The sequence below is a fragment of the Diplotaxodon limnothrissa genome, linkage group LG6 (assembly GCF_057381915.1).
Source record: "Diplotaxodon limnothrissa isolate DT_005_m linkage group LG6, D_limnothrissa_male_GT1.1, whole genome shotgun sequence".
NCBI classification, from domain to species: domain Eukaryota; kingdom Metazoa; phylum Chordata; class Actinopteri; order Cichliformes; family Cichlidae; genus Diplotaxodon; species Diplotaxodon limnothrissa.
In genome coordinates this window covers 16,624,117-16,639,126 of record NC_140601.1, presented here as the reverse complement: position 1 = coordinate 16,639,126, position 15,010 = coordinate 16,624,117, and the positions used below count along the sequence as shown (strand labels likewise).

The 15,010-nt window shown below is 41.2% G+C and overlaps 2 protein-coding genes across 2 annotated transcripts; one reads left to right on the top strand and one right to left on the bottom strand.

Annotated features, from left to right (window-relative positions):
- Positions 1 to 437: 437 nt before the first annotated feature.
- On the bottom strand, positions 438 to 11,725 carry tapt1b (transmembrane anterior posterior transformation 1b). Its single transcript, XM_085355779.1, has 14 exons — positions 11,540 to 11,725; positions 9,159 to 9,289; positions 8,942 to 9,060; positions 7,313 to 7,475; positions 7,073 to 7,208; positions 6,553 to 6,650; positions 6,386 to 6,455; positions 6,132 to 6,212; positions 5,830 to 5,939; positions 3,823 to 3,882; positions 2,882 to 2,950; positions 2,716 to 2,792; positions 2,450 to 2,622; positions 438 to 2,370 (listed from the first exon to the last, which is right to left on the bottom strand). The coding sequence occupies exons 1-14, from the start codon at positions 11,709 to 11,711 to the stop codon at positions 2,117 to 2,119; spliced, it is 1,713 nt and encodes a 570-aa protein (XP_085211905.1). The 5' UTR covers positions 11,712 to 11,725; the 3' UTR covers positions 438 to 2,116.
- Positions 11,726 to 13,185: 1,460 nt separating this feature from the next.
- On the top strand, positions 13,186 to 14,384 carry clrn2 (clarin 2). The gene is made up of 3 exons (XM_085355778.1): positions 13,186 to 13,438; positions 13,853 to 14,032; positions 14,116 to 14,384. The coding sequence occupies exons 1-3, from the start codon at positions 13,186 to 13,188 to the stop codon at positions 14,382 to 14,384; spliced, it is 702 nt and encodes a 233-aa protein (XP_085211904.1).
- Positions 14,385 to 15,010: the final 626 nt, after the last annotated feature.

The window sequence follows — 15,010 nt, the reverse complement described above, 5'->3', positions numbered from 1 at the left end:
AAGCATTGAGTTTAACGGAAACAGTATAGTCTGGTTAAGCCTTTAAAAACCGCTTTGATGGCTTCATGAGTAAGTGCTCTCTTTCGTCCTCTCTCATCTCACATGCAGCTTTTATGTGGCACCGGATGGGTTAAATGTGGAAAAACCTGAAATATGTCGACACAATCAGGGATGTCGTGTAGCCAGACCATTTATGTGATCTGGACCTTTGGCAAAAAGCCCCCACCCTACCCCTGTGTGTGATGACATACACCCCCTCTAAATGTCCATTCAAGGGGAACAGTGGGCTGCAGTGTTTGCCTGGTTAACAGGGAGGGCATCGACTCCTTTCACTGAAAAGCATGCGCGCACACACAAAATCACACCAGAAACTTACAAAACAGTCTTGTTTTATTCTCCTTCTACCACGTAAGGAGATACATTACACGAATGAGCTGTACATGGAAGAGAAAAAAAAAAAACTCATACACTGTCCGTTTTTAGGTAGAGATCCATCCACATGCTGAAAAATACCTCACATATGACACACACACACACTAATGCTGCATTCACACTCCTCCTTCCAGCAGTATACAGCTATTTTTTTCCACTGTACGGACCATGATCCTGTAGTGAGACTGGACTTGACCCCTGGCTGTGCCCCTCATGGACCCTCACTGGTCTCAGTTAAGATAAAAAATCTTGTTCAACAGTTGGGTCTATAATTTGTATAAGTATTGCATAAAAATGTCTCTAATTCCCAAACAGTTAATGGATCATTTTTGTAAATCCCCTTGAACTGAGGTTTGAAGTCTGCACTTCAGTCACATCTTCACTGTTTGATTTAAATCCACTCAAACTACAAAAACTGTGTCACTGTCCAGCAAATTAAGGACCGAACTGTGCCTGATCAGTTTTTAGTCCTGCGTTCCTCCTGCTCAGACCTTTGAGTCAAAGATGTAGCAAGTCCAAGTTGCAATTCTCTTTCCACGCAGCCAGAACCCATCCTTGTAATAACTCTTTACTTCCTTCCCCAGAAAAATCTTAATCCATCGTTTTGCATAAAAAGATATAAACTAGCTTCAACACAGAAAACCTGCACTTTGTTCATTGACAAGCTAGTTTTGGCCTGGATTATGAAGAAATCAGCATACAATGAAGCATTTCATGTGATTTTCACATCCACTCTCACTCAGATAGCGAGGAATGAGAAAACATGTCAGATCAGTTTCCAACATCAAAAAGCAAACAGAAGAAAATGTTATATGGCTGTGATGTGTCGCCACTATTATCTGTAGGCCACATGCTTCAATGAAAAAGGTACAAATTAAGCACATAAATAAGTCACACCTGTCAGGCCTGGTAGGCCATCTCAAAATAAATACAAATCTGCACCATCATCTCAGTGCTTTAAGGTAATACCAACACAAATGACATTAAGCCTTCCAACTTTTTATATCTCTTAAGTTACCAAACCAAACATTACAACTGAAGCTGATGCAGCCAAGCAAAGCCATTCTTAGTGTCACTGCTGCCATATTTAACCTGCTGGGACTGCAACTCACCTCATCACCTCAGATCAACCTCTGTGTGTGTGTGTTAGAGCTTCTGTCTGCAGAATAACTTCATGATTTGAATCCTTCCATGTGATTGTGATTCAATTTAGAAAAAAGATTTGAAACCTGTCATAAAAACTTCATTTCAAATATCATCAGCCTTTTTTTTTTTGGAATAATTAAAAAAAACTAGTAAAAACTTTTGTTCTTTCTAAAAACAGCTTCTTACTGATTGTGCTTCTGAACACACGTGATTTGACATACGCAGATTTCTCTCTGTAGTCTGCTCCTCCCGTGTTTTACATGCTGTCTTCATCAGCGAGTGCGTCACCGCCAGGCCTCTGACCCAGTGCCAGAGCCCGCTTGGCTCATCAGACACACGCAGGACCAGCTGGAAACGTCTGATGCCACCTCGGATGCTTGTAGTAACAGCTTTATGCCTTTGCTGGTTTTGTCAGTCAATAAATAAATAAATACTTGAGGGGTCAGGTGCACAAAAGTAAGTACGGTCTGGGCATGCTCCATGACCCATGTCTGATCCCTGAACCCTGTAGTGTTGCCAGGATTGCTACACTGGTCCTTCAGTCTATTCGGTTGCCACAGATGGTGAAGCGATCTATCTCCAGCAGGTCTTTCTTTGGTGGTCGGTGTGCAAGTCCGCCTCCTTCCAGTCCCGTGTCAGCGTTGATGATTTTGTCATCGTCCTCCTCGTCAGGAGTCGTCAGGAATGTGTCTGAGTCACTCTTCGGGAAGGAGGGGGCAGCGTTTTCTGCTGTGTTGGTGGGCTGACAGATGTCTGACGGCAGAGAAGTTTCTCCTTTGTCAGCTGTGGATTCTGTTATAAAGCAAGTTAAGAGTTTTTAGCAGCAGTTAAACTCAGGAAAAGAGACAGTGAGACAGAGTGACTGAGCTACCTTGCTGCGGTGAAACGTGAACATGTTTTGTCCGGTGAGCTCTAGAGTTTGCACGGCTGGAGGCGACAGAAGGCGGAGGGTTAAAGAGCTTTTCCTCCATATTGGCCTCTTTGACAAACACACAGGAAGTTCCCAGGAGAACGATACTGTTGAGAACCTTCAGAGTGATCATCCTGCTCACACAGACAGGCAAAAGTCACGTGAACATGAAAACAAACAGTGTCAAGAAAATAATCAAAAATGATGAAGACATGTTGGCCAATTACCCCAAGTAAAACAGCAGCACACACATAAACGAGAGCGACCCCTGGATCTTCACTGAGCTGGTCACCACTCTGATCAGCTGAAAAAAACATCGTCACATTTATAAGCAAGCAAACGTGGGAGCAAACATCTCAATATCAAAAGCCATCCTGTGAAAGAACGACTGACCAGCAGCGCTAAAGGAAGCGGGATGAAGCCCATTCTCCTGGATACTGAGTCACTGTAGTCTGTGTACGCCTGGAGACACAGTTAACACATTGTTATGTAAAACATCAACAAGCAGCACAGTTTTACTCATGGATAACTCAGTCCATTCTTTTAATGAAATCATAAGCTAAAAATCAGGAAAAACTGCTGGATGTGCTTTCAACACGTTCCTCATTCACTGTTTAAACGTTACTCACCGACTGATGGATCAGAATCAATAATTATCAGATGTTATGATCAGAGGTGAATAGCAATAACAGAAAAGGACATATGCACAACACCGTCATCAGTGTATCATGCTGCAACTGAATCAAGGTGTATGAGGCAGGGCTACTGGCAATGGTGGATGCTGGCACGCATGTCTGAGCTCTTCTGAGTGTGGTGGAAATGTGACCGGACAGAGGTACCAAGATGAGGCGCCCCAACCTGCACCGGTGCCATTCTTGCGGCAGCAACCCACCCTACAGCTGTTACCGGCACACAGTGGCCAGTAGATCAGGAGCATGTCCTGGCGCCAGTCAGGATTTAGTCCCAAAAGGTCTCCTACTGAGCATGCCGGGGACATGCTGTGTTGAAATTCATGAGAGGCAGCCGCAACAAGTAAGCAGTGCACAGCTGCAGCCTGCACTCAGGAATGGAGAGACATCCCTCAACTTACTCAGGCACTGAATATGCAGTCCAGGCCATACCTTGTATTATAGTGAGGGTTTATGAAATCTATTCAAAACGCTAACCTGCCTTTTGTTTTTGGACTAGTATATATAATAAAAAAAGAGGAAATAAGATGATATGTAGTGTCATACAGAAGAAAATGTTGTCTTTCATTAGAGAAAACACAAACTGCACCTTGTCCTTTTATTTGTATTTTCCTAAATTACTGTGATTTGAGCCGCTTCACTCACATTTTTCTGCCGACTGCTGACTAGGTCAAAGGCGAGGCTGGCTCTGTATTCCCCGTATACCTGAGACAGAGGCAACGTGTCAACCGATACAAGAGAAACATCAAAATATAAAACAAATAAGCTACTGAGTAGAGCGCCTGCCTTGTCGTGGTGACGTAACAAATGTTAACTTGTTTACTGCAAGTCTCATAATTGGTTTACCTGCTTGTTCTTTACTGTGGTGCATGAATGCGACGTGAAAGCACAGTAAAGGTAAATTCATGAAGCCGAAAAGAAGCAAAAATGTGTGTGTGCGGATTAAACGTGGATTAGTATGGACTCACAGGTACTTGAACACTTACAATGTGAGTGAGGTTTGTGTGATTAGGTTTGACAGTTTGGGGATAAAGGGGTTAATCCCTTCCTGTGGGGCTGCTTTCTGTTACATAAGCATAGTTACAACTCGTTGGAGGAAAATCAAAGAGAAAGGCGACTCATGAGGGAAGGAAGTGAGAAATTGATAAGGAAAAAATGGGCCTGCTGACGGTTTCTCTTGCAGGTGGATGATTCTCTAACAGTATAACAATAGTGCTAAAGAGACCAACAAAGTGAAAATACACAGATTTGTAAATCATGAAATACTACAATATAACATATTTTATATGGGTCAAGTGACCAGAACTCTAATCCTGTTATTGTTCTAGATCATCTTAATTTGAGGTCCATATGGTAAATACTAAATATTTTACCTATTATGTTTTGAAACACAAAACTAGATTTAACATGTATATAACCCTAAACATGACAGAAAAATATGCACCATCATTTCAGTTCCTTAAAGTAATTTCTATCACTGCTGTTAGTTTTGCTGTGAGATCACAACATTGTAAAATGGGTTACACTGTTTGAATGGTGAAGTTTGTTTCTTCAATTGAAAACAGTGGAAGCATTTTCACTTGGATCAGTGTGCATTAAACTAAGCTCTTGCCATAGGACCATATATCAAATCTAAAATAGAGCAGATCAAACTTAGTTGCTGCTATGCGTGTTAGCCTGTTAGTGTGGCATCATTACATTACTCACTGTAAGCATTTTTCCTGCATATACAACTGAAATTCTGCACATTACTCTCAAATTTGTTTTGTTGACCGCTTAGTTGGCTTTCTTTTCTGATGCAACTATTGTCAAAGCACAGATTCTCTCTGATGTTAAGTAATATACAGGTTGTACTGACCATGGTGTCACAGGTCCAACCCCTTCATATCCCCAGTTACTGCCTGGAGAAACCTTGTGTCAGGTTAAACTGGCCATCTGCGAGGCTGTGTCTGTACTCCCCATATACTAAATCTAACCTCACAGGTATGACACGTTTTCCAAAAGATCCCTGACGTCCTTTGAAGAGAAATGCCCATAACTGAGGAAAAAGAAGCTCTACAACTTAATTATCATAGTGCACTGGTTTTTCTCTGTACACTGCAGCAGATGTTTAATGATGCCAAGAATATATAAATAAAACTGCAGCCCATTTCTAAGTTCAGCTGATACATGGTGACACTATACCAATATTTAGATGTGCTTATATGCGCAAAAGCACATCCAAATGTAGAAAGTAATAGATCTAAGACATAAATGAGAAAATATCCCATTAAAATGTTTTTTATACCTAGAATAGTGACACTCCCCACTAATCTTTTCCACACAAATATCTGAACTGTGTTGAAGCTGATAGACAACTGTCCACAATTTTAATTGTATTAATAATCTTTTAAGCTTATTTCCCATTTTATGGTGATTTATTCCAAGTTTTTCCACATCGGAGCTTGCTAAGACTGTCAGATGTTCATTCTAACTAACAGATTTATTTTATCTGATTTAAACTGTGTTTCTCATTGTACTGAATTGCTGTTGGGTGAACATGATAGAATAGTTCAATAGTTCTAACTAATGTGTTTCTCCTCTAGTTGCCAAACACTCAACTGCACTTTAACCAAGTTAATAAACCGTCAAACGTACAGAGAAAGGACTTACATCAGCACTGATGTCATTGAATTTGGTGATAAAGGCGTGCTTGACAACATCCACGGCAACCTCTGAGGCTATCACCATGACTACATCAGGAAACAGCACCCACAAGTGGTCTGACAACAAACACATTGAAATCTAATCAGTATAATTATTTAATCTAGTATTAGTAGTAAAAGAAAACAGTGAGCTACTTAGCAAGAGTGAAAAGACCCGATTATGAACCTAATCGGGGTACTATGATAAAGCACATCTGTATGCAGCTGTATAGCTTTCAGTACTCTTTGCAAAGCTTTGTATTAGGTTACCGGCATTCCATGAAAACTGCTCCATGTTTCTCAGACAGACGATGAGCAGGAGGATGTAGTTGGTGAACCTCTCTTTTATGTCTATGGGAAACAAACAAATCAATCCAGGATTAACCTACTTTGTGCTCACTGCAGTTGAGCTCGATTCCACATATTTACCTTGTATTAAATAATCATACTGAGAGGAGCAGGCACAAAGTATTCAAAAATTTTGATTTTTGTGGAACGTAGCCAGCTGTTTTACCACCACTTACCACTGTTTGACATCTGGAAAAGGTTGTTCTTTTCAAACTTCTTAAATACACTCCCTTTGATCTCAACAAACTGCAGAAAAAAGAAAAACCCAACATAAAAACATCAGGACTGAACTGGAGATGCCGCATGTTTTAAACGGGGTAATATGTCTGTGCATAAAACTCACGTTGTTTGACATCATAATGGTGAGCAAGGACTTGTTGTGGGAGTTGAAAGCTACATTGAGAGTTGTGGCCTGAACCATGATGAGGATGGCATGAAGAACTGGATACATATTGAGGAAAAACACACATTTTCTGCACTGTAATAATACTGACGCAATGACTTTATGTTCCCTACTAGTCTGAAGTACAGCTGTTAGATTTGCTGCTGCTGATTACTTCAACTTTGATTGACTGTTTGGTTTATGAAAAAAGTTGAAGACTGGGAAGATTAAATAGCAGAGTGATGAATAACGCTTGTTTGGGATCACTGGGGGCATTTATTCTTCCAGGTCTTTCCTTTTGCCTCTAATGTGGCCTTTTTCTATCAGTTTCAAAATCTGAATTTAAGCTTTTAATTTCATTTGTTTTAAATACACTTCAGGAAAACATTTTGCTGAACGATAAAACTGATTAATGTTGCAAATCAACTTTAAACTGACTAACTTTTAACCGTTTTAATATCAGTGATGTTTTTGAGGATACAGACGTAGAGAACAGCCATAAGGAAGTGAGGAATCACGCCAATATGCGCTCTCTTCTTCTCCTTGGGTTCTGTGGCGGTCCAGTACAGAGCGTCCAGTATGTCTTGGCCAAATGATGAGAACAGGCGGTCCGCCACCTGACGACACAGGGAAGGGAAGGATGACGGGGGAGAGCTAGTCAATGTGTGGTGCAGTGTCATTAGATACTGAACTGGCCAATGAGGAAGATTACACAGTGTACCTCTAACATGTTGTAGATGATGTATAGTTTGATGACAGACTGTCCTCTGATGAGATGGTACATCATGGCGTAATCCACGTAGCTCATCATTGAGTAACACAGCACCATAATAAAGCCTTTGAGTACGTCGCACACCTGGGCTGGCTGAAGCAAGCGGGAGCCGCTAAATAACACACAAACGTCACAGACAAGGAAAATGTTCACAAGAAAATCACCAGAACAGAACAGCATAGTTGGCTGTTGCCTCAGAGCTCTGCTGCCCCCTGGAGGTCAATAATAACATTGCACTGCCTCAGACAAAGACCTTGCCCAGGGTGACAGAGCCCCCTTTAAAGTGGGACTGCAGAACATATTTATTCCTTGCACCTGTTTTATTTGTATTCTTATATATATATATATTTTTTTTTTTTTTTTTTATTTTTCTCCCCTCAATGAACCACAATTTGATTCTTTACAGTTTCTAAAAAGAATTCTGGATTTGAGGAAAGCAGGGAAGCTCTAAATATGGGTCATGTTGCCTACGCTGTACATATCACAAGATATGCAGATTTTGGAAAAGGTGCTCACAACGCAACACAAAAAATTAAGTGACTGTAATCAAACTGATTAACAGTGTAATATTAGTACTGATCAACAAAGGACTAATAAGGGATGCACCTGCCTAATACATGGAGTGTATATCAGCCCAATCCTGACTCAGAAAGCCAGACTGGGTGTCGGTGACAATGAGCAGACGAATGGGGCCAATATGTTCAGCATTTTTCTGTTTACTTTGTCACACATCAGCATCAGTGAACCAGCTCCTAATGCAAAAGCAATCATAACCGAGGGAATATAGGGGCAAAGGTTTTGCATTTTATAGGTATGTCAACTTTACCATATCAACAGCTTTAATTTTTATGTTGATAGAAGTTTATTATTAAACTGCAAACTGTGGTCAAGTTAGGTGACATGATTGAAAATCCCCGACGAACATGATGGTTTCCATGTCGGCGTCTCCCTCCCATTTGCTCTCACTCCCATTATGTTCAGTTTACTGATGTAATGCTTGTTGGGACGCTTTTATTGCACAGCAGGATTCAGAGTCTATTATTACTCCACATCTGTGAGAGCAGGTGCACTCACAGTGACAACAGGTAAACAAGAAACTAGTGAGACTGTAAATAAAGTAAACAATTTTTTCTTTATTTTATTCATCTTGCTCAAATTGCTGCAAATCAGTAAATGTAAATAGCCAGAGTTTGCTTTTTTTTTTACAACATCATGACAGCAATGACTAGGTCGAGCCTGACATTTCGACTTTGTTTTGCTCTATTATTCTCTGATTTCTTATGTTTTACTAACCAATTTTGAAGACAGAAAAATCACTGATGAAGAGCTGAGGCTCTACTCCAACATTATACTTCACAGGACCTGATAATCATGATAATCACAACATTTGTACCTCGTACATAAATGACATCTAACACAATCTATGCAAATATACTTTTAATGATGGTGGAGTTGTACTGATGAGAAGCACATGTATCAAAATATTCCCTGTTAATAACAAATGATGGGTTAAGGAAATGTACTTTAATACTTATATATATAATAAAATGTACTCTAATACTTATGCTTATACGTTACCTGAGACCACAACATGGCACTGTGAAGAGTCGCAACAGGGCCAGAATCACCCTGAGGGGCAACAGCGTAAACACATAGAGGAAGGCGTCCAGACAGAGGAAGAAGCCGAATGTCATCAGCTGAAAACAGGAAGAGAGGGGAGAAATACATTTATTACAACTGTGTTTATTTCATTTCATTTTTTTTCTTTAAGTGTGGGGGTGTACAGTGTGTTCACCTTCTCCAGTTCTTTGGGGATGCGGAGGCATGTGTAGACCCTCTCTCTGCGCTCGGTGTATTTGGCCTCGTTGTGTTCTAGGAAGTAACCTCTGGTGAGCTCAGTAGTTATGAATCTGACCAGAGACAGGTCTACAGATACAGACAGGAATAAATTATTATTTTTACTGTGTTTTGAATCTATCACAAACAACACTATCAACACAGCACACATAGAGGAGTCCTTACTTAATGGTAAATTCCATCAGATGAGAACTGGCTACACTAAAACCAAAACTACTCGAGCTAATCTGCTGCTGGAACCGTCTAAACTCCTCTGCTGAAGCTTAGAAACATGAACGAAGGGATTTGTTCCCATTTAGCCACAAGAGTATTAGTGAGGTTGGCCACTCGTGGTTCGATCAGGCCTGGTAGGAACTCCAGTTCATCCCAAAGGTGTTAAGGTTTGGAAAGTTAAAGCTGTTCTGGTCACTTGGTTTTATATCAACTTTTTTTATTTCACTTACATGTTTGAAGCGGCTTTAGACCTTATACTATGTTCTTTTTTTCTTTTCTTTTTTTAAATATTAGGCTCCTTTTTTACATTATATAATGACAATGCATACTCAGTATTCTGTTCAGAGTCATCTGGTTTTTCAAGTACTCATAGCATATTTTGTTCCCTTTATTTGGATAAATCCAATAATAAAAAAGAAGTCCTCTTCATTAGTATTAAAATGGACTATCATTAGCATTCATTAACATCCAGTGCTTTTATTTAGGTATTTAATCTGACTTCTAAATCAGTGCAATTTAACCTATGGTAACGATATTTTATATGCGTGAACTCAAGAAGAGCTGAGAAACAAAGTCTTTGACATCTAGCAGTCTGGAAAGGGATACAAAGCCATTTCTAAAGCTTTGGGACTCCACAGAGGCATGGTGAGAGCCATTATCCACAAATGGAGAAAACTTGGACCAGTGGTGAACCTTCCCAGGAGTGGGCAGCCAACCAATATTACTCCGAGAGCTGATCGACGGCTCATCTATGAAGTCACAAAAGAACCTGAACAATATCTGAAGAACTGCAAGCCTCACTTGGCTCAATTAAAGTCAGAGTTCATGATTCAACAATAAAAAAAGAAGAGACTGGATAAAACATGGTGGTGGTAGTGTGATGGTCTGGGGTTACTTTGCTCCTTCAGGACCTGGAAGACTTGCTGGGGTAAAAGGAAACATGAATTCTGCTCTTTACCAAAACATCCTGGAGGAGAATGTCTGGCAGTCAGTGCCCTGAAGCTCAAGAGCACTTGGAACACTTGCCAGCTATCGCAAACGCCTGACTGCAGTTCTTGCAGTGTTATCAAGGGTGACGCAGCCATCAGGTTTAGAGGGGAATTATTTTTTCACACAAGGACACGTAGGTTTGAATAGTGTTTTTCCCTTACTGAATGAAATCATAATTTAAAATGCATGTTGTACTTACTCTCGTGAACTAAGACCAATATTAAAAAGTGTTTGATGTGAAGCAAATATGAAAAGGGCTCAAACAGTACTGTATTTTTTTCCAGCTCGGGGGGAGCTTTATAGATAAAGTTTATTTTCTGAACAAAAGGAGCAGAGTTCAAAATATGTAGGTGTTTAGCAACCAAGAATGGTCAAAAAAATCTTTATCCAGTTGCATTAAAAATAGCAATATTGAGTATATACATAAGAAGACCGCGAGTGCACCTTCTGAATTCACAGAGAAAGAAAAGTGTATAAAATTTAGAAACAGCTGAGCTTTATGGAAGGGATGTACACGCTTTCTAATAAACAAATCTTACTAGAATAAACCACAACAATTTATGTTGCCAATCATCTGAAAACACATGGCCTTTTTTTCTTCTTCTTGCAACTGGGTCAAAAATGATTGCCGTAAGCATTACGTTGAGCAATCTTTCAAGTCAACACGGGTGTCTGTGCACCTATGGCTCACACGGTGTCCACCGACTCATCCGAGTGCGCCTGTGCAGAGAACCAAACCGCACGAGAAGCCAACTGGCTGACCTGGACTTTCTGCATGATCACATGCAGTACTGCTGTCTTACTAACAGTCAGAAATCCTCCTGCTAGGTTTAATTTGGATGCATATCACACAATTGTGCCACCTGCTCGTTACTTTACTCCAGCTCAGTTTCTCACAAACAGCTGCTGAGGCTGCCTGCAGCTACATCCCCACAACATGTGCAAACTCGGAGCAAGCCCCGATAAGCTGCAGAAGCTCAGTTGATATTTTACATGCCTTCTCGAGAAACTCTACAAAAAACACCCTACAGCCGCCGTAAACAATAATTATCTCAGCTGCTAGCTAGCGCTGTCAAACTGGGAGTCAGCGCCTGTGGAAACGAAGCTAGCTCTCACCTGACAGGTTGCTCTTCTTTCCCCTGCTAGCGCCATTTTTATCGTTAAATCCCAGCGTCTCCGTGACTCCGTCTTTCTCCTTATTCTTCCCCGCTGTGGCAGCCTTCTTCTCCCTCTCGCTGTCCTCCTTCTCCTTCTCTTCACCCAGACCTGTCGACAGCGCCTCCGCCATCTTCGCCAAACGAAAGTTTCAGGCCGCTGCTGCCTGGGAAACTGACGGTCAGACGTCATCACGCACTGCAGGTTGTTCAACTCACCGGCAGATGTCGCCAAAGCCCTGAGATTATTTGCCGCACATTATTTATTTTCCCCCTTTCTCAGTTTATAATCCCACGAAGCTAAAAACATTAAAAAGACTGTATAAAATGACACAACTATCAGCTTACGTTTCATTATAACCTATTCAACTGAGAAAGACTGTGAATGAACAAAATAAAACATACAAAGCTGATTGAGTTTTTATTACCGTGTATGCAATAGATTCACTATCATCATAACCCTTTTCCAATTGCACCTATAGGCAATTAGGCAATTAGTTGTGTGAAAGTAACAGAAACACACACACAAATGTGTTCAATATTTAAGGAATTTGCTGATTTGCGTGGTTCTGCTCTTCTTATATATCGCTGCAGCCAACACATCTCAAGAGACACAACTTTTACTTTGAAGGCGGACTCTGGCGGACCATTACACCACTAGCAAGAAGGTGACACAAGGCAGGATGAATTCATGCTTTCATGTCTTTTATGCCCATTTCGGACCCTGCCATCTTGATGTCACAGCAGAAATCAAAACCCATGAAACAAGGCAACCTTTTCTAATCTCCTGTTGTGCAGTTTTGGTGAGCCCATGTGACTTTCCGGACAGAAAAGCCCCTGGTGCAGTCTTCTGCTGCTCTAGACCATCTGGTTTGTGTTCAGAGATGCTCTTCTGCGTACCTTGGATGTAACCAGTAGATCAACAGTAGATCTACAATCTTCGGTTTTGAACACATCTCATCTTGAAGAAATTTCTTCAAATTTGCCAAAAGCATACACTTGGACCACAAACAATTTAATATTTGGAAGTCAAAGGTCAAAGTCATCAAGTCTTTATGTCTTCTTAATTTCAGCAATGCCTTGAAGGTAAGAGGTCGAAACACAAAGATGGGGACCAATAAACCCTGGTGGTAGCTAATAGTCCACGCTGACCTTCAGGCTCTGGGACATAACGAACCACATCTGTCATAATTAAGCACTGGTACATGATTTTTAAAGCTGTAACCAGAATTATAGGTCACCGCTTAGATGTCTGCATGCAAAAGCCGAGCAACAAAGGTTAATTAATCCCATGAATAAAGAGGAGAGTGAAAATAGGGAGAGAGACAGAGAGAGAGCAGAAACCAAGCGCGCAGCACGGATAGAGTTTCTCCCGGCGAGGGATCACTTTGACCTCCAAGGATTCAGTTTCCCCTTCCTTGTGACTCACACGTCAAAGCTACACGCGACACGTTGATGCTACACAACGGTGGGAGCAACTATGATGCTTTTTCTTTTCTTTTCTTTTCTTTTCTTTTTCTTTCTTTCTTTTTAAATTGTGGGATAAACTTATGGTGATCGCCGAGCGCGCACTGCGGTTCCTGCCTCGGGGCACCATGGGCTCGTAAGATGCCTTCTCTGTGGAAGCGGATAACATTCTCGGTGGCCTCGGCGCTCTGTATCGGCTCGGTGGTCCTCTTGGTGGTGGCTTTATCCACGGAGCGGTGGGTTACCGGGCGGATCCTCTGTAAAACCGGGGTGGAGATAGTGAATGCGTCAAATCCCGAGCTGGACCAGTTCATCGGGAGCATTTATTACGGATTGTTCCAGGGAGGAAAGACCAAGAGGTGCGGGCTCGGGAACAGGCGGTCCAAAATTTACAGTAAGACGATTTCAGACTTTTAAAACTACACCGATGCTGTCTCATTAGAGTAGAACAACACGTGAGCATCACTTTTGTTTATTTTTACAGGGGGGTTCACCCTGAACTCAAACTTTGTTCTTTTAGTTGTGACATGAGTATAAAACATTTACTAAGATATGATCATAGGCCTTACAAAGAAGCTGATTCTGTGAACTCAAACCACTTTTACACTCACAAAAATCAGCGTGTGGCCTTATTTTAATGAATATACCAAAATTTTAGGGTTTGGGTAGCAAACAAAATACTAAAATTATCTAAGTTTGTTTGCTATCCACAAATTTACATAATAATGTAGAGGGTTACAGCTCTACTTTTTATACAGTCCAACAGAGCTGACAAGATGCAGTATTTGATTCTTTCTGCTCTCTCCAGTTTTCCCAAAGCTTGTGCGGACACTGAACGGGGGCCTCCACATGATGGTGATCCTGTTCCTGCTGGTGGCTGTGGGTTTCGCGCTGGTCAGTCTGTCTTTCTGCATTTACAACGCACGCAAGGTTCCATACCAGAGCATCAAAGGGCACAAGGGACTCTATCTGTGGAACTTCATCGCTGGTATGTCCGGGTTGGTATGTCTCAGATGATGCATCATTTTGTTTCTTGTCCTTTCCCTGACTTGCCTGCTCCTCTGTCTGCAGCTCTGTTTGGTGCCCTGGGTGTTCTGTGCTTCCTGGCAGCTGTCAGACACCACAGTCTGACCGAGCGAGTGGCAAACTTTAGGGAGCACCTCTTCGTCCTCGTTGTCTTGGATGACAGTCTGGACTGGTCTTTCTGGCTCGGCGTAGGCAGCATTGCAACTCACTTTGCTGTCTGTGGAGTGGTCGCGATGAGTCGTATCAAGCTGCCCAAACCGGAGATCAAAAAACCTGAAGAACCGACTGTCTCTGCTGTGGACCTGCTGTACTGAAGAATATTGTTTTTTAGCATTTTCATCACTAATGATGGACAAGCGCCAACCGTCAAAACAAAACAGTGCCAGGGCCCTGTTCCTTTGAAGCTGTAACTGAGTTTTAGGTTAATTACAGCCAAAATTATGGAGTCATAACTACATAAATTAACAAGTTGGGACTAAAGTGGCGCCTAACTCACATACAAAGCCCAGGCAAATTCGTCCTTACCTTGATGATCATGCAGCTGTTTGAAATGACTAATGTATTAGTATAAATCTGGCTTTGATGCATATGGATTTATACATTGTTATATTTGATTTTTCAGAGTAAAAGTCAAGCTTAAAAGTAAACATGCCAAATCTCATACTTTGAATGAGTGCTGCAGTGTGCAGCACAGATCCTAAAGTCAGTATGAAAATATATATTTTTTCTTTTAAATAGTCGTGTAAATAAAGTGTTAATGTGTAATCCTATGTTTGTACATCATGAATTTAATTCAGACACTTCAAAGCTCAGCAATACATGTCTGCAAAAGAGAATAGAGGGTTACATTAGTTATGTCAATCATTCACACTAGAAGAAGATTCACTCTCCTTGGTCAGTCAGTTCATGCAGGAGACAGACATCGAGATAGAAGAGATGG